General features: G+C 39.8%; 1 protein-coding gene across 3 annotated transcripts in view; it reads left to right on the top strand.

Moving 5' to 3' along the window:
- POLA1 (DNA polymerase alpha 1, catalytic subunit) overlaps nucleotides 1-25,493 on the top strand; it is a 296,908-nt gene that overhangs the window by 97,879 nt on the left and 173,536 nt on the right. For all 3 annotated transcript variants that reach the window (XM_035001019.1, XM_035001027.1, XM_035001036.1), the window contains exons 27-30: nucleotides 19,584-19,616; nucleotides 20,404-20,496; nucleotides 22,328-22,533; nucleotides 24,380-24,512. In XM_035001019.1, coding sequence (XP_034856910.1) covers nucleotides 19,584-19,616; nucleotides 20,404-20,496; nucleotides 22,328-22,533; nucleotides 24,380-24,512 — 465 coding nt within the window. The remainder of the gene's footprint in view (nucleotides 1-19,583; nucleotides 19,617-20,403; nucleotides 20,497-22,327; nucleotides 22,534-24,379; nucleotides 24,513-25,493) is intronic.

The following is a 25,493-nucleotide window of genomic DNA, read 5'->3' on the forward strand; positions in this document are numbered from 1 at the left end:
GCGTTCCTCATTTTCGAACTCAGAAATTCTGGATGCCCCTCTCCCTGGGGCTCCCTACCCCCACTTACTGCTGACTCTTAGATGTCATCACTGTGTAGTTTTGAGTCCCAGGTGTGCTTGCGTTCACCTTCTTGTATTTTTCCTATGGCTTCATTCTAAAAATCTTTATTCCTGTTCTGCCATTAGCTTTTACCTTCCTTTCCTCTTGCCAGCCCTAGCTCCATCTTTCTCTAATTATCCCCCACAGGATTGAATCATAGTTCGTGCAATTTGCATATACTGAAACTGAATGAAATTCTTGAAGTTGCCCCAAAGTACACAGAAGTAAATTTGAGAATATGCAAACTCAGTTTAAGAAGATTAGATATGAGAGGTTAGTGTAGTATCCTGCAAGTGCCTATAAAATATGTCCCTTCTTAAACACTTTGTGTATATACACCTCACACCCATGTATATAAATAACACTTATGCTAAGAAGAACTTGTAATTGTTAAGCTACTCAAGAACTTTCAAAGCTTTCAACATAGTTGCACTATGTGCACTGTGTGCACTATGCATATAGTTGCATAGTTTCAGCAAAAGCATTCAGTGTGTTTTTTGTCAGTCAGTGGCATAGTCAATCACTTACTGAGTACCACTTTGGATTTGTGAACAAGTGGACATATTTACAGCCTTTTGGAGCCTGATTGGTTCCAAAATCAAAAAGTTTCTTGGGTGTGCCAGCACAGGAGTTTGAGATCATAGTTAGCAGTCACCTGATAATTTCTGAAGCCAGATCTGTGCCCCAATCTCCATTCCTTGGGCCCTGGGGGTGTCCCAGATGGTGTGGGAGTGCCATCGACTCTCCTTCTTTACGCTGCCCAGCAGGCAGTCATCAAACATTGGAGGAAACAAAAACAGCTCCTTACCAGAAAGAGGTTGAAGCTTTTGTTCTGTGAGGAACTGCATTTCCTATTAAAACCTTGGTTGTTATATTGTTTTTAAATTTATTATTGGGCTTTGGTTTGTGTATTTATCTTTTAAAAAGATTGTATGCATTGACAGTGTGCTACATTCTTGAAATTTTTGAAGAAGCAAGCTGGAATGTTTGGATTTCCATGTTGTTTATAGAGTTCTCATCTCATAGAAGAACATCCGGGAAGATAGTTTAGCAAATTTGGGATTATTTCACCCTAATTTAGTGGGCACTTGCAGAGTTTTCCTTCTAATCGTCATCATCATAGTCAAGATTTATTGACTGCCTATTCAATAAGGAGTAGTTGGATGTCTGTACCAGTTTCAGGAATACTTGGATGAGGCATGTGAAACAGATTCAAATATTGAGACACTCTTGTAACAGAAAAGAGCAGAGCTACTGCCATAGTTCATCAGAAATCAGGAGAACTTTTTTTTGTTATTGGCCTGAGTGGGCTGAAGTTCAGAGTAAGACTGTGGTCATTATTCATTACCTCTTTTCTTTCAAACAGTGGAACTCTTGGGTTTCTGTGGACAAGGCTGCTTTTTAATGGCATGTTCTCTAAACAGCTGTTAAGCACCCCCCCTCCCCAATACCACAGACCACATCTGTTCCCACTGTTGATTAGCTAGAGGGTGGAGAAAGAAGAGAGGCTGTAGCATGTGTAATTACCAGTAATTAATTCTTGTTGAGCCTCCTCATTTCCTTCTATTCTAACTCCACCTACTCTTCTTCCTGTCTCTGTTGTAAATTCTATTTCATGTTGGCTACTTGTGGAAAATAATCATGATGGGTATACAGCTGTTTTCCTAAAATTTTACATTCACCTTACAGTGAAGCTTTTATTTTTCTTCTGGTGGCAAAATCTCTGGGTAAGGCAAGACAGATAAGAAAATCCTGAAGTAAGTGAACATAGCTCTCGGGGCTAGCTTTTCTGCTTCCTCATGTTCTGTTTCTGTTGATACTATTTCTGTCAACAAATATTTATTGAATATTTTCTTTCTTAAAGGAACTACTGCAAGGCATGAATAAGTGTGAAGAAAACAATTGTAAGATATAGTCCTGGTCCTCAATGTTAATGTACAATGTAATTAGAGACCTAAAATATGTCCACGGAAAAATAATGATGTTAGTTAACTTATAATAATTATGCGATAATTGCCCAATTGTCAAGACCATAAGGTGGAGGTAGTGTTCTTTATATATGATAGTGTTCACTATTTTTCTTTCTCTTTGCAATAAGGTAAAGCTAAAGGAGGTAGAAATTTGAACGTTTTAGTTAGTATGTCACAGTAAAAGAGATATATCCATAGGCTTGCTCTTTAAAGAAAGTTCACAGTATATCTTCTTCTCAAGTCTTAAAAGCCTATATCTTCAAGATGCGATGCCTCTTGGGAATGTGTTTTTAGGAGAATGGGGCTTCAAGGGGAACATTTTAAAATTGCTTGTTTCTAAAATGTAAAATAATTTTAAAAATGTATTTCCTGCCCCAGTAGGAAAGAGATGACACTGGGATTAATAGGAGGATTTGAAAAGGGATTATTTACCAAAATGGGGGCAGGATCCAGCAAAATCACAAGAGAATTATGTGAACTCCGGGGCTAGTTATAGCAGGGGTGTTACACTCTCTGGTGAAAAGGACTGAGAGGAGGAACACATACCTGACCCTGAAAAAGGGATTTGGGTGAAGAGCGCTTTATGATTGCAGGGGGATGGATTTAGCCAGTCCCTATGTGCCCCCGCAGGGAAAAAGCCAGGGGTATCAATAGCCTGTTGTCATTTCTCTCTTGATCTATGCAATGTTCTCCATTAGCCATGCTCATATGGAAATTAGGGGGCAAGGGATATAGTTCATTAGGTTAGCCTTCTCCCCCACCAGAGAGTAGAGTGGAGACTGCAACAGGTTGGGCAAGGGAAAGCTATCTGGCCCTTTGTAAGTTTGCCTAAGCATGGAAAATCCATCTTGGATAACATAATCCTATGCACTGAATAATCTTGGCGACCAGTAGGCATATGTCTGGAATCAGTATGCTTTATGACACATCAGTTACTTCTCAAGCATGTGCACAGGGAATCATTGATAGAGGTTAGTGATTCTCACCTGGGGGCGATTTTGCCCACCAAGGAAAATGTGACAGTGTCTAGAGGGCATACTCATATTCATATTGGGCTTTGTCATTAGGATCTGGTGGAGGGTAGTGATGGTGAAGCGGAGACAGTGAAGTGCCTTTTCATTCTGTCAGGGTAGGTACCCAGGTGATTGATGAAATATCTAACCTAAGGAATGGCCATTACTTTGGGCGAGGAGAGACTACTAACCTTTGAAAAGAATGATTGGAATTGAGTCTGAGAATGAAGCTACAAGACAGCATAGGTTTTACACATTGAACATGAGGTGAGCGGGGCAAGCCCTTAAAAGATAAAGAAGAAGAGAGACTGTTGTGGACAGTTGGGGTGTGTGTCACAGGGTCTTCAAGGGCATGAACTACATTTTGTCTTATAAGAGTTAAGCACCATGTTTTAAGCAGTACAGACTGTGCATATTTGTCAAGTGAATGAGTACGCTGACTTGAAGAGAAACTGTTAGTAACAGAAAGAAAGGCACTAGTGGGAAGGGAAAGATGAGAGGTGCTGGGCAGGGAAGAGGTGAGATTCTTACATGAGGGGAAAGATACTGTGGATTACAAAGAAATGAGAGAGCTAGACCTTAAAGGGCATCTTGGCTGTGCCACTAAACCTCACGAGAGCCCAGGTTTCTGGACTTTGTGTCTGTCCCTGACCTGGACCCTTGGACCTCACGGTTTCCTTTTTTTAAGTTGCAGCACATAGGGACAAGGATGTTTAAAGGATGCTGTCAGAAACTATACGTCCCATTCCTCTTTTATCAGCACTGCCCTCCCTCCCTTTTAATATCAGAGACACTATTTCCTGCATGGACCTAGAGCTACGTCTCTTTCTGGACTCAGCTCAAGACTGAGGCGTTGCCTCCAAAGGGAAGGTTTTAATAGATCACTCCATTGGTGTGGGACTTGGTGTGATTGGCTCAATCGCCCTGTTCTTACATTTCCGCATGACAGCTCTTAAGTCCTATTCCTTTCGTTTTCAGACAGTGAAACTGCTTAGTTGGAAGTGATCACATTTGTCTTTTTTTTAATTTAAATTCAATTAGCCAACATCTAGTACATCATTAGTTTTGGTGTAGTGGTCAATGATTCATCAGTTGTGTATAACATTTGTCTTTTAAGTTCCTTAAGGGCAGTGACATCTTGAAATGTCCACCAGTAAGACTCATCAGCACGGGTACAACAATGTCTGCAATCCAACTTTATAGCCAGTCTTGTAGATTTTTTTTTTTTTAAGTAGGCTGCATGCCTAGTGTGGAGCCCGACATGGGGCTTGAACTTACGACCGTGAGATCACGACCTGAGCCAAGATCAAGAGTCAGATACTTAACCAAGTGAACCACCTCTGCACCCCGCCAGTCTTACCGATTTTTTTTTTAAACAGCTTTATTGCTACTAATTTCACAAACATGCTTTTGCTGTCTCATCATGAATTTAACGGAGGCACCACCATCTATGCATACTCAAGCCAAAAGTCAAAGATTTATCTTTGATTTTTCTCTCTTTTCCTTACTTCCAACATCTCAGCCCTTAGTGTGTCCTGATTCTACTTCCCATCCTGCTCTGCTGCTACCACCTTATCCCTTGCCCGTAGTATCTCTCCTCTGGACTGGTGCTTCTGCTCCTCGCTCGCAGCTGTCATTCCAGCACCTGTAAGAATACTTACCATGTAGTAGAAGCTCCATATGTGTTGAATAAATGAACTGTGAAAGTTATTATTGATGGGAAAAAAAAGAACATTACCATGATGGGTAAGATTCCTTTCAGCCAGCCAGCAAACTCACCAACCTTTAAACCCATCTGATGGAAACTACACATTGTCTCTGATGATAATAATAGTGGTCACAGATTTGTTAAGGCTCATCTGTTTTTTTCTTCCCCTCACCTGTGACAGATGGTTGGCACTCATTTTTTAGGATGATAAGCAAAGGGTTTATAAGTGGCATTGGAGCCAGCAAAACAGGTCGCTCCTCTTTTGCAGTCTCTTAGACAAATCAAGAGTGGCCACCGGTATCAAGTATACCAGGTAACTCCATAGACTGTTTGAGGACTGATTGGATGTAACTATGAAATCACTACAAGTTTTGTGGGGGAGGCTCATCTTTTTGGGGACATGACCCCCTTGAGAATCTTTACCCAGATAAATGTGCATATATACATGAATATAGAATTTTATAGTCCATTAAGGGGGTTCATAGACTGAGCCGTAGCTCATAGCAGGAGTATGTGGTAGTTTGAAAATGCATCTTCAAAATGATGTTGTTAGGGTGCCTGGGTTGCTCAGTTGGTTAAGCGACTGCCTTCGGCTCAGGTCATGATCCTGGAGTCCCGGGATCGAGTCCCGCATCAGGCTCCCTGCTCAGCAGGGAGTCTGCTTCTCCCTCTGACCCTCCCCCCTCTCATGCTCTCTCTATCTCATTCTCTCTCTCAAAAAAATAAATAAAATCTTTAAAAAAAATGATGATATTAGATTTGAGATAGGTTAAAACATCTATTTTTTAACATAACCTACAGGAGGTAACATGGCAGAATATTGGCAGATGGGGATATTGCAGAAAAGAGATTCTTTTTTTCTGATACTTGGTATCACAGCAGAATCTTAAGGGGTAGGGAATTGTGAGGGTTTTGTCTGTTTGTTTGAAAGATTTTATTTATTTGGCAGAGAGAGACACAGAGGGAACACGAGCAGGGGGAATGGGAGGAGAAGCAGGCTCTCCGCGGAGCAGGGAGCCCAATGCGGGGCTCGAGCCCAGGACCCTGGGATCATGACCTGAGCCGAAGGCAGACGCTTAACGACTGAGCCACCCAGGCGCCCCTGTTTGTTTGTTTATCAAACCAAAAAAATGAGGGATATTGTCTGGTTTTGCCTTACTCTTTTGTTGAGGAGGCAGAGGAGCATGGAACGTAAAGCTCCCATTGCTACAGACCTTGTGTGCCTCTTCACCCGGAGCATGGACCGTACACAGACCCGCTTCGCCTCTGTGGGCCCAGCAGCCAATGGGTGGGGAACAGAGGGTGGAAGCAGGTGGGTGTAGGGCACAAGATAGGAGAGAAATTTCTTCAGCATCTGCCCAGGTTGAACCCAGTGCTCTCCGCCCCTGCCACCGCTTTTTCTTCTTTCCCTGTTTTAGTTTGTCTTGGCATCTCCATTAAACAGACACACCAGCAAAGGAGATTGTCCTCTTGGCTAGAAGTTCTTGCAAAAACTTGACTATATTTTTTATTCCATCTCCTTTGGAGTTAAGGAGAGCTCTTATTTCCAAATTTCCAGTCATGGTTTCTTGTATTCCTAATGTTTTCATAATCTCAAGCTAGCTTGTTTTTGATGTCACTAAAGCAGAAGGTATTTTGTCCCGCTACCTAAGCAATAAAAGCAAGTATGTAATGCTGTAGTACCAGAGTTGTAGGTTTTTTTTCTCCTGCACAATATATTAACTAAGCAGAAAATTTAAAAGAACAAAGACAATAAAAGTAATGTTTGTTAGTGGTAGTTTGAGATATTTCAGGAGAGACAAGATGTGAAGAAAAGCAGTGGCCATATTTAGAAAGCTGCCTCAAACCCAAGAGTATCTATTGAAGTAAACTTGATGACAGACTTTTTTCCTCTTCATGAATCATTGTATTCCTATAAAAGCGAAAATTCCTCTTCATCTAAACAAACGGCTTCCACATCTGTTTTCTTGGTTTCTCAAAAGGGTGTCTTTGGCTTGCATTTTTTTTAAAAGTGTTTATCTGTTTAAAATGAAATATCGTCAAAAGCAGTTTATACATCAAAATCCAAGTTGGTCTTCAGCTTCTAAGAATTAGTCAAGAATGATCTGGTGGTAATGGTGGTGGTGTAGGGAAAAAAGAACACATTCTGTATTCTGCATTAGGTAAGTTCTCTCTCACTCTTTAAGTCTCGTTGATTTATATTTCAGTTTATATTTTTGTGTTCCGTTGAGTCATGCTCTTTTGGCTCTGGGGACTGATCAAGTAGTTAACTTTGTCATTGATAGCCCATCCCAATATTTTAATGCTCTGGGCTCCAAGTTCTGAAAATACGTATTTTCCAGATTAGTAGCTGGGGAATTAATTTGTTAGTCCCATTGACTTAAGAACTGACCTATAGTGGGATTGTTTTCTTTAATCCCATCACCAATTTCCCCCCCTCTGTCACTGAGAGAAACACAGCGTGTTTACACACAGTCCTAACTGGTGTGTAAAGTGCCGTAGGCACTTTTCTAAAGCCCTTATTCAGTTCGCAGTCTCCTGTGAGTCTGTGCACCCCTCAGGGGTTTTGGTTTTATCTGTTTTAATCTTTAGCCTCTTCTTGTGTGACAGGCCGCCATGCCCTTGAGCCCATCTTGCCTTTTAAAAATAAAGAATGAGGAGCAGCTGAAGTGCCAGCTCTTTTGCAGCTGACAGGAATCTGATCTACGGCTTGGATTCTTTATCTGGGTACCGGCATGCCAATGGTGTGTGGCTGGCCTTAGCCGTGCCATTCGCAGTCACAAGGTTTAAGAGGGTGGGAGCAGAGGAGCTTGTCTTCAGGAGAAAGAAAGATGTTTTTCGGTAGGGACAAGTCGGGGAGAAAGGCTGTGGATCGGCACATGGGGTCCTGCTGCACGGCACAGGACTCCCGGCTGATGACCGCCCAGAGGGATTTCTGGGCCCCGATCTAGGCGGTTTTCTTTCAGGAGGTTGTGCAGGCCTCCTCCCACCCCCTGAGCTACAGCTGTCTGTTCTGTCAAAACAGTAGCTTGCTCTGAGGTCAAAGGTCTGTGAGAACTGTGAGACATTTGATGTTATCATAACAAAATTAGCAACAAAGGCAATTAATTTAATCACTTATGACTTAGTTTCTCTCAAAGGGTGTGAAGAATGTTATTCGGAAACTGAGAGGAACCCCTCCTCCATAGGTCCTTTTTTTTCATTTGGGCAAGTATGAATCAGAACTGCTTCACAAATGGCACCAAACTTGCCTTAAGAAAGAACGAACTGCCTGCCCCCTCCCAGATGCAGGAGAGGGGCAGGAAAAGGATGGCTATGCAGGAGCTATAGGAGGCTCTCATGGAGTGAATTGATTGATGTTCAGTCTTCCTGTTGAGCCTATCACCGCCTCTAGGAGGGGGGCCACTGCCTTTGGCTGTTGTGGTTGCTCATAAAAGGATAAGGTGCTCCCCCTTCTTTGACCTTGTTTGGAGGGTTAATACACTTATTTGTATTAGGCACTAGCCACCTGTTGGGATCGGTGTCATTAAAGGTCAGTGTGTGGTGCCTGGCTGTCTGTGGCAGCCTGCATCAGATTTGCCAGTGGCCACTGGTGTGTGTGACACCTGCTAATTGTGACAGAAAGAATGGCGATCTGATAGCTGAAAGGGAAAGGAAGGTGCTGGAGGAGGAATGAGCGATCGGGGGTCCCATGGAGCACCATTACTGTGGTTTGGCTGCTGGTTTGCCTTGTCTCCCTTTTCTCGTGCTGCCCCTTGGTTGAGCTCTGCCGTCCATTTCGATGGATTCTGTCTGCATGCTCACATTGCTTTGATTTATTCACTTGTGCATCTCTGTAGAGCATTGGATTTCTTACACCTGAAACTTCTCACATCCCCTCCGTTGAGCATCTTAGCCTCCATCTGCCTCCCTGTCTTCTCCATTCACATGTCCACAGGCATAGCATATTCATCACTTCCAAAACCGCCCTTAGGGTTCTGCTCCCCAACCTGTTCCCCTTCCTGGATTCCTTGTCTCAGTGAGTGACAGCACTGTTGACCCAGTTGTTAAGCCAGAAACATTGGTATCATACTTGACTCCTCTACTTCTTCCTCGTGCCCCAAATCCAGCCAGTTGCCGAGTCCTATAGACTCTACTTCCTAAATGCCTGTGACTCTCCAGTGCAATAGCTGTTGTGCTACATAAGCTTCAATACTTCTCCCTGGACGCTGCCTCCCCCCCCCCCCCCCCAGCTCCTAGGTATTCTCCACATGTTTTGTAGTCAGAGAGACCTCTTTAACTTGTCAATCCAATGGTGTCCCTCCCCAGTTTAAAGTTGTTAATGTGGCTTACAAGACCTTTCACAGTTGGGCCTCTCTCCTGCCTTCTCCCTACTGCCCTGAGCATTCTAGCCTTAGCCATACTTTTTATTTTTTTCTTGTTGCAAAAAAAAAAAAAAAAATCTATAATTTTTTAAAAATTTAATGTTGTTTAATCACCATCGAGAGTTTATCTTTGTCCTTTGGATCCCCATCAGCATTCTTCCATCCTCCTTTGTCTGTTATTCCCTATAACTCACCTTCCCCTTATATACATTCTGCTTCTATCAACTTTTCTCTAACTCCCACCACAGGGGCCCCCATTCTGTGTGTGTGTCTGGATATATGTATATGTTTTTCCCATTGCATATTTGGTTCTCTGCTGCACTAGATGTTATACACTATAGAGGGAAGACATTGTGTCTCAATCATTTACTTTTGTGTTCCGTTTCACCTCGCACATGAGAAGTACTCAGTAAATATTTGGTGAGTAAATGAATCAGTTCCTTTTTGAGGTTCTAAGTGAAAGGAAAATTATAGTGCTTCCTACAATTCATATCAAATTCTTGAGCCTTGGCCAGATTAGACAGCAGCAGTGCAATGAAGTCCAAAAGTAAAGGTTTATATTTTTTTAAATCTTAAGGAGCCAAATCCTGTATAGTCTTTGTATTGATATTTTATCTTCTTCATATTCTGCACCTCTATCCTAAATGACTTTTCTCAACTTGATACCTGTTGCAGAATTTCTCTGTATTCTTCCCGGAGAAAAAACAGAAGGTGATGGGTTGGGAGGAAAAGTGATGGATAAATGGGAAAGCATTATCTGATTGATCCTTAAATATATTTGTTCTAGAGGCATGCCTGAACATGTGTCTGTGACGCCTGTGTCTCTGGACAGGTGAACACAATTCCATTTCCCTAAAACTAGACCATCTTTCTGTAAGATTTTTCTTTGAAGCAGGAACCATCCATATTTTAATCATAGCTAGTTCCGAGAATTTGTTTTCTGAACTTCTAATAAATGGGAGGGCAAAGGACAGCATTTTCTAAAAAATAAATAAATAAATAAATAAATAAAATAACAATTTGCTCTAGGAGAGTATATCAAAAGTACAGTCAGTATAGAACAAAATGTAGTATTTATCCTTGATACTGAGCTAGGGAGTTGTCTGCCCCCCACCCCCACCCCAAGGTGTTGGGTTTAAAAAGTTCTCCCTCCTCTGACCTCCCTTAAAGCAGAGAGTAATGATGAACTGTCCCATGGCTACCTTGTCACACACCAGTCCTAAAAAGGAGCTTTCAGAAATCAAAAATGCTTCCATCACAGTGGTGACAGTAACCCCTTGGTAACTCCAGCTTCACGTTGTCTCCAGACCACCGCCTAGCTGCTCCGCCAGGGTTGAGCTTCAGGCCAGGTACTTAGTCATCACAAGTGACAACCTGTTAAATCTGCCTTTCGTGGGGGCTGAGAGCTCAAAGTTTTCTAGTCACATATTCCCATGACCTCAGTTATAACGAAAATGTTGCAGATTCTAGAAAATGCTAATGTCCTTTTTAGCTGTAAGTATTATCTTGATTGCAGTGCTTCACAATTGCCCAACTTCATTATCCACGCATAGCCAGCCTGACGCCTTCTTCTCAAATAGACAATTATTATCAATTAAGCACTTTCAGGCCTTATAGAATACTTAATTTTATTAGTCAATTATTTGTGCTTTGAAAGAGTTAATGGTAGCTACCCAAGCCATTATTAGAAATTAGTATGTCCCAAAATAGAAAGGCTATTTCCTTTGTGTATGGCACTGCAGTGGAAAATGCCAAGCATAGTTTTTACTGAGTTAAAGGGTGAGGGAAGGCGGAGTGGGGGAGAAAGTTACATGTAAATCATTTAGCCATTAACCTAATGGGTGGATTTATAAATCCTATTACTATAAGCCCTTTTCATTTCCACTGAGGCCTGGTACATGCTTGATCCCACTAATGTAAAATTCATTCCGTCTAAGTGATTACTGAAGTAAGACACTTTGAGTCAATTTTAATCAGGGTGTGTGAAACTTGCCTGAGCACCGATGTTCACTAAAGCGCGGACATAGTTTGGCCGTCTCTTAATTAGCCCCCCAGATGAGTTATGCAAGGAGTCAATCAGGGAACCAAATCTGAGCCTTCTGACACGTCCGTGTTTTTCTGTGAGGGAAATAACACTGTAGGGGCTAAAATATATGCAGCTCCAAAGCAAGAGGCAAAGACCTTTGGGCGGGGGTGTTTCTAGTCCTGTGGACATTATGTGAATTCTGAGAAATCTGAAAGCTTGATTCTTATGGCTAATTGGAGAATCTTCGATGGTACTTATATTTAAATGAATCACACTTTCAAATCTGATGTAATATGTGGACCTTCTTCCTAGAAAAATGCATATAGGCACACTTTCAAATTTTTCCTTACAGTTTCAGGGATGTTCACATTTCTTGACCTTAGGTTAATATCTCCTGCTCTGGTTTCAGTCTTGGTGTCTTAGGGTTTGGGTATTTTTTGGAAATTTAGTATTTAAGAGTGTAGGCACATACTTGAACTCTTGTGTCGGTGAGTAGATTTGGCTCAAGGGTGCTTTAAAGCCAGCTCTACAAGCTTTCCAGGGTCCTGTGCCAAGTATGGCAATAATGCCCAGAAGTTCAAGTGAAACACAGGGGACGTGAGTTTCTGAGCTGGAGGTTGGAGTGGAGGAGCAATAGAGTATAAGAATGTTGTGAAAGGAAGATTTCTTTAAAGGTGAAAACAGTTTTTTAAAAGTCAAAATGTAAGGTGGATTTTTAAGAAAAATGCACAAGATAAATCTTCAGGGCAAGGAATTAGAAGACAAGGGAGAAGTTTACTTCTCATTTAACATATTAGAAGCCATAGATTGTAGTATTTTAAGTTTTTAAGTCAAAATTAGAGCCTTGACACGTTTTAGGGCAGTAATTGAGAGATACTCATAAATATCACTCAGTGTATCTGTTAGGGAGGAGACACCTTATCAGAAAGCTTTGTTTATTCAGCGTGTTTTATATTCTTTACACATGAGCTATCAGAAGGTCTAGGTTGTAAATTATGGATTTAAAACAAAATCAGTTTATCTGGAAATGAGCTGTATGGGAGAGTTACACTTTCAGTCAAGTTTATAATTAATGGGCCTTTATCACTGGGGTAGACATTCATTTCTCTTGAGTGAATATTTGTTTATCTAACATGCATTGTGCCTGAAGGTGGGGTTAAAACTGATTCGCTCTTCGCTTCTTGCATGGAAAGAGCTAGCTTTTAAATGCATGCTGTGTGTGGGTTTAATAGCCGCTTTCTGCAACTGCTTTCGGGTCCTTTTGTTGTGGAGGTGCACTTATCAGTCTAGGACTTTGCTCTTCTCATGTTGGACCACTTGGGTTTGCTTCCTTTTATCAGAACTTAAAAAATATATGTTTATTGAAGTAATTCAGTAAATCCTATGTGCCAGGCATTGTGTCAGGTTTAATAGCTAAGACATGATCTCTGCTTATGATTTGCTTATAGTGTCTTACTTACCTTTGTAATAGAGTGATGTGCTCTGGTATACACAGTACTTTGAGGGCTACATTGGACTAATGTATTCGTTAATACCATTTAGCTGGGAAGGCCAGGGAGGTTGTTCTGATGGTGTAAAGTTCCTTGTAAAATAAGTAGACGTTAAGTAATAATACTAGCTAACATTTATGAGCACTTATGTACCAGGGACTATAGAAAAGAATTTACATGTATTACATTTAATGTTCACAGCCCTATTGTAAGGAAGGTGTGGTTGTCATCTCTATTTTACAGTCAGGTGTTGGGGGCACAGAGAGGTTATATTGTGTGCCTGAGGTCACACAGCTTGTAAGCAGTGCTTTTACACTTTGAACTTAGGTAGTCTGTATCAGTCAGGGTTCTCCAGAGAAACAGAACCAATTTGGGGTGTGTGTGTATAGAGGGGAGGTGGAAAGAGAGAGATTGATGGATTGATTGATTTTAAGGAATTGGCTCATGGGATTCTAGGGGCTGGCAAGACTGAAATCTCAGGAGGGCTGGTCAACAGGCTGAAGACTCAAACACATAGCACATGAGTCTGCAGTTTCTTTGGGGGGGGGACTTCATTCCTTTCTCTCTTAAGGCCTTCAAATGATTAGGTGAGGTCCACCCACATTATGATGAGGATAATCTGCTTTACTCAAAGTCTACTGATTTAAATGCTGGTCTCATGTCAAAACAAAAACAAGAATACCTTCACAACACCGTCTAGACTGGTGTCTGATCAAATAACTGGATATCATTAGCCCACCCAGTTGACACGTAAAACTAACCATCACACAGCCTAACTTCTGAACCCACACTTTGGACCACTGTGGGGAAACAGCATGTGAAAAGCACAGAAGCAAGAAAAGAGCATGGCTTGTTCACTGAAATCAAAATATTTCAGGAAAGCTGGATTGAAGGGTGCATGTGGGAAGCATTCGAAGGTATGGTAGGCCTCAACTATATAAGCTAAGGGATTTGAATTTCATTGCAAAGAGTATGTTTTAGAAAGAACACTGGCAAAGTGTGAAGAATGGTTTGAAATAGTGATGCTGGAGACAGGTAGACTGAGTGGTGAGGACTTGAAGGAGGGAGAACACGTCGGCAGGAAGAATCTCATGTGAGACTTGTTAGCTCATTGGATTAGAAAGGAAGTCAGCCCTTTATTTTAGTTTGAGGCTCTTGGAGGGGCCATTTATCCTGTTTGGAGCCAGGGAGGGTTTGGAGGAGATGGATGGGGTTTAGAAGGAATTCTTATGGGACAGACAGTGGAAATACGCACTTGGAGAAAGAAAATGCTGTCCTCAGTATATCACTGATTCTCCACCAGGGGCAGTTTTGTCCCTCAGGAAACATTTGGCGATACCTGGAGACCATTTTGGCTGTCATAGCTGAAGAGTCCATGTGCGTGCATGCATGCTACTGGCATCTAGTGGGTAGAGGCCAGGGACAGCCCCCCATGACAGAAAATTCTCTGGCCTAAAATGTCAATAGTGCTGAGGTTGAGAAGTCCTGATGTATATATGTAGATGATGTGTATGTATTCTCCTGGGGGAGGGGGAGATCTCAACAGAGGGTGTCGAATGTTTTCTGTATGGTAAATATACCCACTCACTTATATTAAGTGCATTAAGCTATATGCAGACAACTTGTGAGAGCCTACATATTTCTAGTTATTTTACAACCACATAGCTCTTGAACAGTAACCTTGAATACAGATACATATTCTTGTAATGCTGATGGTCTTTGTTGGACGTATTAGTGCCTCCTTTTCCTAATACTAAAGAAATGAATGTGGTTGAAAGACAAAACAACCAGATAGAAGGATAGAGGTGTTTCTACATGTCAAACTTGGATTCTAGATTTTTAGATCTGGGGAGGAATCCCAGCCTCTTCATTTTTTAAATGAGGATGCTAAGACCTAGAGAGGGAACCCAGATGGTTCGCAAATCACTGAGCTACTAATTGGCAGTTTAAACCAGTACTCATATTTCAGACTCCTGACTTTTCTTTAAACTCAAATTTGTATAATGTTTTATCTTTGCTATCTGCATTTTCAGCATAGAGTTCTTTTTATTCCCACGTATCTCAGGGACCTGGGTGGTACTTTTTCCCCAGTTTTAAAGAAGGTAAAACTCAGGTTTAAAGGCAGTAAGGAACCCAGACAGGAATGTTAAATGGTAGAGGACGAAAGTAGGGTGCTTATTAAATCCATAGTCTATGCTCCTTGAACATCTTATAGAGAAGACACACACCTAAGAATAACAGGGGATAGGAAAATAAGAAGAAGGCAGTCGAATGTAATGAGGATGAAATAAATGTTTGCCAGGTGGGAGAACTGAGTAACACAGAGTCCTGCTTGGAAACTGCCGAAATTGGGACTAGGAAAGCTTAGATAATGGTTGGATTACCAAATATCATAATATTTATATTTCTTCTACTTTTCTCTTCCCTATCCTTCAGAACCATTCATTTTGCTACCCCTGTTATGCTAATGTATTTTTTAAAGAAAACTTTTGAGTTTAATTCTAATTTTATGTCATTGGTAACAGAAGAATCCTAAAGCCATTGAGATTTCAGTTGTCATTCTGTTGATGCATTATTTGTTTAGGATTTGACCTTACCCAACATTTTCTTAACTTGTAGGATTTCTGTTGTGTTTAGTATCCGCATCGTCTGCCATCATAGATCATCAAAGTGGCTTTCTTGTTGTTAGTAGATGTCACTGTAATAGACCTGTGCTTTTGGAAAAGGAGCTTGAAACTTTTTTTTTTAACCATGGAAAATTGGTGTTTTCTCACTTTTATTTAGTATTAATAAGCACAGTTTTAGTCTATAATAGTGTTTAAAACCATTTCCTAACCTTTAAATGCATTGACAGACACCTGTATTCTGTCATGACAAAAAGTAAGGACCCCAGCTTTATCCTGGCCTTGGCAGGAGAAGCTGTAAATATACACGTCAGTAGAAGTTGGTCTTAGGTCACAGCCGCTGTTAAACCCGGCATCAGAAACATGCTCTCTCTGCTTAGTAAACCTCATTGTGGGTGTATTCCTGAATACATTATTTTCTTTAGGAAAGAGTTTTTTAAAATACACTTTACATTTCCTTTTAGTCCCCACCACCCTCCACCAGCCTTCAGAGGCTCAGATTGGGGTTAAAACACTTTTTCGTATTATTTTAATTATTGCTCTCCCTACCCCCAACCCCACTCCTTTCCTGTTTCCCCCTCCTCTTTTCCCCTAACGGCACTGTTCTGCAAAGCCTGCAATGATTGATATGATGGCAGTGCTGTCATTCTTTTTAACCAAAAAAAAAGAGTCATTTTTGTTCTAGTTATTTTAATAGAGTCCCATTAAAGATGTATTGCTGACTGAAATATCGGCACGAAGGGCTCTCACTGAGCTGAGCCCAGGAATTAAGAAGTCAGGAAATCGGCTGCTGCATTGCAAGAGAGCCTTGTGTGACACCGAATCTCCTGATTGGGGAGATCATTACTGCTATTATGACTCGACTTGCGTAGGAATTTTAAATTCCATCTGAATGTCAGTAATAACCCTCTTAGCAAATTATCCTGAATAAAATCACGAAGGCATTTTATATAATAGGTGTTGAATTACTGGATAGATTTGCTAATTAAATACTCTTTGTTCTGCTGCAGTTGACATTACAGGGTAAGATCTTGAACAATTATTCTCAACAGCTGTACTTTGTTAAGGGAAAAATTAACCACAAAGTTTATTTTTTTACACTTGAAGTTGGCAGATTTTTGAAATGTGCTTGAAAAAATTCCATCATCCAATTGGTAATGAGTAGATAAATATGCAGGTGTTGCTGTGAAATCAGATAACTGCAGACTGCCTTATTAATGAATTTAGCAAGCCTTTATAGCCCTGTTTTCTAGCTGTTGGCACTTATAAAATGATTTTCTGTCAGAATGGGTAGCTTTAATATTAGGCTTGTCAATTTGAAGTGAACTTATGAACGGACATCTTGTAATCACTGTACCATGTGTCCAGTAGACTTTTCTTGATACCTGTGACTTCTTTTAAAAATGCATTTCCTTAATGGGGAAAATACCTGTGAAGTATAAGTTTTTGACTATTGGCTTGCAGAATAGTCATGTGGTACGGGCTTTTTAACAAGGCAGTGAAACATTCTGAAAAGAAAATGAGACATAAGGTCCAGCTTCTAGATCAAGCTCTTGACTAGTTCTGTTATTTTGGGTAAAATCACAGGGCCTAATTTTACTCATCTATAAAATGGGGTTTGTAATACTGCCCACTTTTTAGGATTATTCGTTCAGCATTTTACAAATAATCGTTAATAGCTCCTGTGCACCAGGCCCTCTGCTACATACTAACAATTTGTTAGCCCACAGGGTATCTAACAGCTGAGCCCTCCCCAGTGAGCAATTTGAATCAAGGGTGGCTTTCAGGTGATCCTGCTCATTAACACTTGGGTAAGCATTGGTCTGGACAGGGCACTATGGTACCCACCATGTAGAAGTGCTCAGTGAAGAAGCGTGAGAGGTCAGGGTCAGCCTGGTTGTGGATTGTCGCCTGTAGAATGGACTGAAGAGTTTACGCGCTGTGGTGAGGCCCTTGAACCTGAAATGGAGCATAGTCATCAGCTACCTGGAAAGATGGTGATAAAACTATCCTCAGAAATTGGTATAACCTCTGTGGAGAGCTATTTGGCTATATTTGTAAGAAATTTGAACCCATATAACCTTTAACCCAATAAGTCTTCTTATAGGAGTTCAATCTTGTTACTGGCAGTTTATGTATATGGATTATTTGTTGAAGTGTGGTTTTAAAGGCAAAGATCAGAAACAACCTACATGTTTATTACTATAACACTGGTTAAATATATCATGATCGATTCACACAGTGGAATACTGTATAGCCATTAAAAAAGAATAAGGCAGCTCTGTGTGTGTAGATAGGAAATAATCTGTAAGATAAAATATTAGGTGGCGAAAAGCAGTTGCAGTATAGTCTTTATGTTTTGCTTCATTTTCTACCATTTTTGTGCAAAAGATCCAACACCAGGTTTCTGCTGTCAAAGAGAAAATCAGTTTGGTAGCAGCCCTCAGGTTGTGTGTGGAAATGATTGTGAGTTGGTGGCGGGAGAGAATAGAGGCGGGTGGTAGATCTGAAAGCTGATTGTTGCCAGTACACATTGGAGGTACACTCAAGGGTGACCTAAGGTTTCGTTCATGGTGTGAAAGAAGAGTAGAGGAAATTGGTTCCTGCATATTGCTGAGTTGCAGTGAAAGGTTGACAGGCTGCGTCTGAGGTACTTTACTTAGTAATGGTTACCTTGTGGAGTTGTCTGTTGTGATGAGGAAGGTGAAGCCTGGTGGGGTGGAAGGGGGGAGGGTGAGGAGGACTCGTGATGAGTAGTTCTGTCCTCACTGTGATTAACTTGGTTGATCTCATTATTGCCCTCTTCCCGAAGGAATTGTCAGATAGTCTCCCACAATGCATTTCCCTACAATTGAGATGTTTAAAAGTGAAGATGAAGGGGGGAGAGTGAATGTTTTTTAGGAGTTAACTGAATTTCAGGAAAGTAATTGGGATTACTATAAGACCCATCAGTCAACTAACAAATGGCTTTTTGAGCACCTGTCACATGTGAAGCCTGGAGTTAGGCACAAACATGTGCTCTGGCCTCCAGGAGCTTGTGGTCTAGTTGGGAAGGGGACAGACTGTCAACTGAAAACCGTTTTCAGAATGGCATTGTCATGATTGTCTTGGGCCATTGGTCCTTAGCCCTGCCTGCAACATAAATATCTGGAGGGCTTTTTCAAAAAATTGCCGGGGCCGGTATTGGTATTTTTTTTTTTTTAAAGATTCCCCAGGTGATTCCAGTCTACAGCCACTATTAAAACCATTGATTGGGGTGGCTCAGTTGGTTAGCATCTGCCTTTGGCTCAGGTCATGATCCCAGGGTCCTGGGAACGAGCCCCGCATTGGGCTCCCTGCTCCACGGGGAGCCTGCTTCTCCCTCTCCCTCTCCCTCTCCCTCTCCCTCTTCCCTCTGCTTGTTCTCTCTCTCTCTCTTTCTCAAATAAATAAATAAGTAAATCTTTGAAAAAAAAAATCGATTGCCCTAATCCATATTCACCACCACTCACCACCCCCAGGACAAGGGAAGGCCTTTCTTCTCTGAGAACATAGGACAGCGAATGCCTGAACAAAATGAGGAGACTGTAATAAAGGAGAGGAAGCAGTGGAAGTGGAAAGTAAGGGGTAGATGTAAAAGATAATCTAAGTTCAGGATTTACAGGGCTCTGTAATACATGTCTCCTGTCTGCGGCTATATGGGTCTAGGGGCAGTCCTGTCTACACATATTATCTAGATGTTTGTCTCCATTCACTGAATATTTATTGAGCCCCACCTTTGTACTGGGCACTGGGCTAGCTCCAGAGAATATGTGAAGGTCTACTCTCTGCCTTCAGGAAATCTACAGTCTTGAGAAGAAATTTAAATCTACTGCATATATATTTTTTTTTCACTTTTTAAGATTTTGAATACCATGGGTAAGAATTGCCAGATTTGAAATGCTCTGTTAAGCTTTTGTTTTTCAGCCATGCAGTTATTTCTAAATACTAGTAATGAGAAGAGTTTGCCTTTTTGCCATATAATAAAGGGATGTTTTTATTACGCATGTTTATTAAAAATAGATCTTTACATAAATCTTAAATAGATATTAATGTAGAGCTACTTACATATCTCTGGCTAAGGATCAATGTAGAGGCCAACTTACTTTTAGATTATGTTGATATTACTGTTATTTTGAGGGTTGTAGTTAGAAAACCATGAAGAGCTTTAAAATGTATGACCAGTCATTGGGTTATCTGTCTCTGTGTACTTATGTTTATGGTTTTGTATCTATGTAATGCATTAATCTTGACTTTTTCTTTCATTTAGATTTTGATGCATACAAAGGAGATGGTACAGAAGGTAATGCTGAGCATTTTCATTATACAATGACTCTTAAATATCATACCTCGTGACGTTTTTGTATTCAAGGAAAATTGTAACCCAAACAGACTGGAAATGGCTTCTTAGGATGCCTAGTTTACGTTTATAATCCCTCCTAATGGATTATAGCTTTTTTCTTTTACTAACACTGATATGATCTAGCCGCTGCTTGAAGCCTATATGTGAGTGTTTCAAGCAAATTAGGAACAGAGCTAATTAGAGTTTACTTCCAGGCCTTTATACTGTATGTGCTCTAGTGTTGTTTGTTATGATTGATTTTTTTTTTTTTTGGCATTCTTCATATTCTACTGAATACTGTTTGAAACTGTGAAGAATTTCATATGGATTTGTGCCCCTGAATTTTAAAAATGCATTATGTTTCTGCTTTATAAATTGCCATGACCACTAAGCTTAATGGTACAGTGGATAAGTATAGACACCCCCTTTCCTAGTTTCTTATCCTCCTTTATATTATTCAGTTCCACAGTTTGTTTCAGTTGAAAACTAGACATTTCCCCTGCCACTCTGCTATTTGTTTTAAGAAAATTAGCTAGATTTTCTTAATGTGACAGTGGCTTTCCTTTCTCATTTATTGGAGCTTAATCTTTGATTGTACTCCTCTGACAATATGGATAAGAATAAACATAAACTTTTGAAAAATCAATGGAACCTGTAATTTCTGCAGCATAGAAAATCTTGAGTTTCATTGTATATGATGATCACTGTGTTTTTGTTGTTAAATTTTATAATTTTTGCTTTTTATTAGATGAATCTTGAAGTTATTTATGGAGATACAGATTCAATTATGATAAACACCAACAGCACTGATCTGGAAGAAGTATATAAATTGGGAAACAAGGTGAGATAATTTGATGAAATTATCTGTTTTACCTACTTTTGTGAATTCTCTTTTAACATGGAACTTTATAAATTCATGTATGTGTACATGTGTGCTTCTGAAAATAAGCAGTGCTTCTCATTTCCTCATCCTCTTATTTTTCTTAACCTCTACTCCAGTTGTTTGTTTTTAAGGGTAAAATTCAAAAGAGTATTTTTTCCTTAAATGATAAATACATTTTTACTTTGAAAACAGTGTGAGATGTTTTCATCTTGTTTCTAAGGCTGGTGACAGTGATGTTCTCACACTTCGGTGATGTTGGGCTTAAGCCTGGCTACAGTGGTATCTTTGACTCTGGCTGCTGCTTTGGTCTTGCCAGGGGGTTCACACTGCTTCACATCCTGTGATATACCCTGTGTCAACTTTCTGATAAGAAAGCAAAAAAAAATTAAATTTAAATTTAAAATATGGGAGCACCTGGGTGGCTCAGTCGTTAAGCATCTGTCTTGGGCTCAGGTCACGATCCCGGGGGTCCTGGGATCGAGCCCTGAGTCAGGCTCCCTGCTCCGCGGGGAGTCTGCTTCTCCCTCTCCCTCTCCCCTTCCCCACCCCCCACCCCCGCTCGTGCTATTCCCCCCCCAAATAAATAAATAAAATCTTTTAAAAATAAAATATGGTCATATTTATACTTATCACATTATCATGCATGAGGAGAAATATATCTCTAGTAGTATGCAGATGGGTTTTATACGCTGATATGGATAAACACCTATCTACATACATGTACACACATTTATGATTTAAAAGTAATCATTTGTTGCTTCCTAATTGCAGTTTACAATTAGCAAGTGTTTCTTGAGTACTTGCTATGTTAAGATCTTATCCCAATAAACTAGAACTAAGATAACATCTTACAAAGTAACAACTTCCTGCCTTTCTCCACTAATATGTGTGAAATATGACCTGTAGGCTTCACCTGAGAACAGGCCTGGCCTATTGTCCTCATCTTAGACTTCAAAAAGCTGTGTATTTTCCCTAGAGGTGATTGGCTGTGCCTTGATCCTATCAATAAAGAACAAGTGACTGGTCATTTTTTCTTCAAAATATAGGTATTTCCTTATATGTAAGGTGCTTTGGGAGGTACAGGGAGATCTTAGATATTTTTTCAAAGATTTTATTTATTTATTTGAGAGAGATATATTATTTTTATTTTGAGAGATTATTTATTTATTTGAGAGTGTAAAGATTCTTATGAATCTTGGGAGGGGCAGAGGGGGGGGGGAGAGAGAGAATCTCAAGCACACTCTTGCACTGAGTGCAGAGCCTGATATGGAGCTCCATCCCACGACCCTAAGATCATGACCTGAGCCGAAACCAAGAGTCAGACACTCAACCAACTGAGCCACCCAGGCGCCCCTTAGACATTATTTTAATAGTCCAAGTTTTACTTATTTCTAGCCATGTATCTACTTGTTGGACTATCTAATCTCTAATCCAGTAATTTGGAGGTAAGTATATAAGCATTTGGTTTTTAGATTCAAAAAGACTATTTCATAATTTTTGTAAATTTCCTGGGGCAGACCTGCCAATTCTGTCCTTTGGTTGAATGGGATGATATATTTATATTACTGTGTTTTGTTTTTTTTTCCAATCTGTTTTTGTCCCTGTGCTCTTTCCGTGATTTTGCATCATACTCAACATAATAATGTTTTGTGTATCACCTGAGTAAATGCATTCTAATCTTGTGTGAATTCAAGTTCTGTTTAGATTAACTCTTGGAAGTTTGTAGCATGTTCATCTTCTCCCTGGTAGATGTTTGAGAAGCTAGTATTAATGCTTAAAATTTTCACAGGTAAAAAGTGAAGTGAACAAGTTGTACAAACTGCTTGAAATAGACATTGATGGTGTTTTCAAGTCTCTGCTACTGCTGAAGAAAAAGAAGTATGGTGCTCTGGTTGTTGAGCCAACGTCAGATGGGAATTACTCCACCAAACAGGAGCTGAAAGGGTTAGATATAGTTAGAAGAGACTGGTGTGATCTTGCTAAAGAAACTGGAAAGTGAGTTCAGCTTTCATTTTTGCTTTTTTTGTTTGTCTGTAAAAACTTGGAGTATTAATGACATGGAGAAGATCTGTGATTCTGCCAAGCCCAAGGGACACAACTTCTTTTGTTATTGTTGTTGTTACATATTAATGCTTCTCACTTATTTGGAGTAGAATTTCTCAGGTAGATTAAAACTTAGCAAAAGCTAAATTTGCTCAGTAAGAGGTACTTGCTGTAAGATACATCTTAGGAGTTGTAACTCACAGTGAGGGTGAACCTTCACATTTTAGCTCCCTACAGAGTTAGTTTCGTTGATTTTGGCTTGTGTCTGTTTTGTTTGCTTTCATATTCTTATTAGAAAGTGCCTTGTGTTATGTTCCTGAATCATTGTAGAGCCTCTTTAGGAACATAATTGTTAAGGTGTTCCCGTGTTGTAGCTTAAATATTCTGGGATTCATAGTGGACCATGGACTGAGACTTTGTTCCCATCCATATCATTTGTGTGTAAAGATTCTTATGAATCTCTAGGAAAAAAAAAAAATAAGATTCTTACTAATCTTAGATTAATTTAAGAGCTAGTTTTCAAATACATAAGTACCTCAAATAATAAATGTCATGGCTGATCCTTTAGTTTTGCATCTGAGACTGGAAATTGTGATACTAAGGCCTGTTTTTTTTTTTTTAAAGGGTCACATTAATTTATAAAGCATCCATTTAGAAAAGCCTGAATCCTTAGGTATTTAATGTACCATCATTTTAGATATTCCTGTCTGATGAACCTGCCCAATTCTGAAAATAGAAGAATTTTTTTCTTTAAAGCAAAATTTAAATTAATTTTAATATTGCCAAATATTCACACTTTTTACTTGTTTTCCAGTCCTCTTGCTTTCAAGTTGGGAGCTTGAGCAATTGTTGCTTCTGCAAAACCACTCTTGATTAGGCAAAGTTGATCATCCGACTATAGGTCACTTTTAGCCTTTTATGAAATGAAGTTTGAAATGCTTCATTGCCCCCAAATGTACCCAAAGATGAAACTACTTTGTATAGACTGTCGATTAGAGTGTTCTCTTCAGCTTTGTGTTTTCTAAGAAAAGATGCATCATAATGGAAGTAAATTTCTCTGAGTTAGAAATGTATTAGTAATTAAAGCTATACAAATGTTTTTGTCAGGGTTCTTTTTCTGACAAATTATAATGCAGCTGTCAAACCCTCACTCTGCATTTTCTCAGAAATGGATAAAATATTGGCTTCCTTACTCCTTTTCTTTTTCTTTTTTCCCTTGTTTTTTGAGGGGGTCTGGTAGAATAGTAAGTTTTTCAGGGATAGCATAAGGTTGGAGAACACTGAGGAATATAATGAAGCTGAAGAAAGAAATTTGAAATCTTTGGGTTTTAAAAAATTTGCATAAAGAACTATATTTCTGCTTACCTAGCTAATGGTCATCTCAGCTTGGTGGTATCAGAGGTAATAACTTGGTGCTTTATGGGGAAAGAGAAATTTTTGTCTTTTAAATTTTAACCTATGAGTAGAGTATAACTGCTTGTGAATTTTGTAATTGCATATATACAGTTGTGGATGGAACACATACCTTTCTCTGTCCACATTTTGTATGAAGCATTAGCTGCTGCATTAGAAAATGGTCTGTATGTTTAAGGGCAAACCTGACATTCCAAGGTTGGTAAACCTTTGGTAGAGTTAATGTTAAAAAACAAATAGTAACGGCCTTTTGGACATTCACCCTCATGTTAGCTTTCAGTACAGCTCTTGTCCACATGTTAATCTAATGGCATTTATCTTCCTTTTCTCTCCTTTATTAATAAAGTATAATATTAAAAAAATGAATCCCTCTCTTCCTTTGCAGCTTTGTCATTGGCCAGATTCTTTCTGATCAAAGCCGAGACACTATAGTGGAAAACATTCAGAAGAGGTTAATAGAAATTGGAGAAAATGTGCTAAATGGCAGTGTCCCAGTGAGCCAGTTTGAAATTAACAAGGTAAATGTAGCATTTATTGCTGAGCCCAGCTGCTGCCATGTGTTTTTCGCCTCCTTCAGCTAGTTGAAGAACCACCTCATCCTTGCAATCGAAATAAATTCTAGCTGGTGATGAAAGCTGCTTAACAACTAACTCACGGATGGAGCGTTAGCATACCACTCTTCCTCTTCCAGCCACTGGTGCTGCCCTGTCAGCCACAGGGGCCTTCTCTCTGCATTTCTTACTTGTTGGAAGCCTCATTTCCAGAGATTCTATGGAGCGATGTAGTTGATGTTTAGGGGACTAGAGATTATTACCTTCTCCATAGTCCTCCTCATTTATAGTTGTTTGGGAGGACAGGCCTGTAAGCTTAGAGAAAGATGGAGACAGAGAGAGAGAGAGGGAGAGAGAGAGAGAGAGAGAGAGAGAGTGTGTGTGTGTGTGTGTGTGTGTGTGTGTGTGTGTGACTTTCACAGAAGGTGATCCTTAGAGGTACTGTAATCAGAATGCTTTTTTTGGACATAGATACTTCTTTAGAATTAAGATGGCAATAGCATTTTCTTTGTAACCAGAGCACTTGCGCTTTTATTATCTTTTTCAACTATGTAATTTAGACTTTATGGACAGTCTTAGTTGTTGAAAATGAGGAATATTTTTCCTTACCTAATTTGAAAAATAAAACCTTGGTTTCCAAAGTGCTGTGTAATATAAGATGTTAGGTTGCCGATTTCCTTTTTTCCCCCCATTTAAAAAGAGTACCCATACATATTCAGAAGCTAATTTCGCGAATACCATTTTACCCATTTTGTGATAAATAGATTTCGTTGTCAAAGCTGATACAAAAAAGGAATTTTAATGAAAAAGAATCTAATGATGACATTAAATAGAAGACTTAGAGTTAAGACTCATTCATGATACCCCTGTGCTAAAGTGATGCTTGTCATTTTTGCACGGTTCCTTACTCTTTTATTTTATTTATTTTATTTTTTACACTGAAGCAAT

This window comes from Mirounga leonina, unplaced genomic scaffold (genome assembly GCF_011800145.1).
Source record: "Mirounga leonina isolate KUSES-001 unplaced genomic scaffold, KU_Mleo_1.0 Mir_101595, whole genome shotgun sequence".
Lineage (NCBI taxonomy): Eukaryota > Metazoa > Chordata > Mammalia > Carnivora > Phocidae > Mirounga > Mirounga leonina.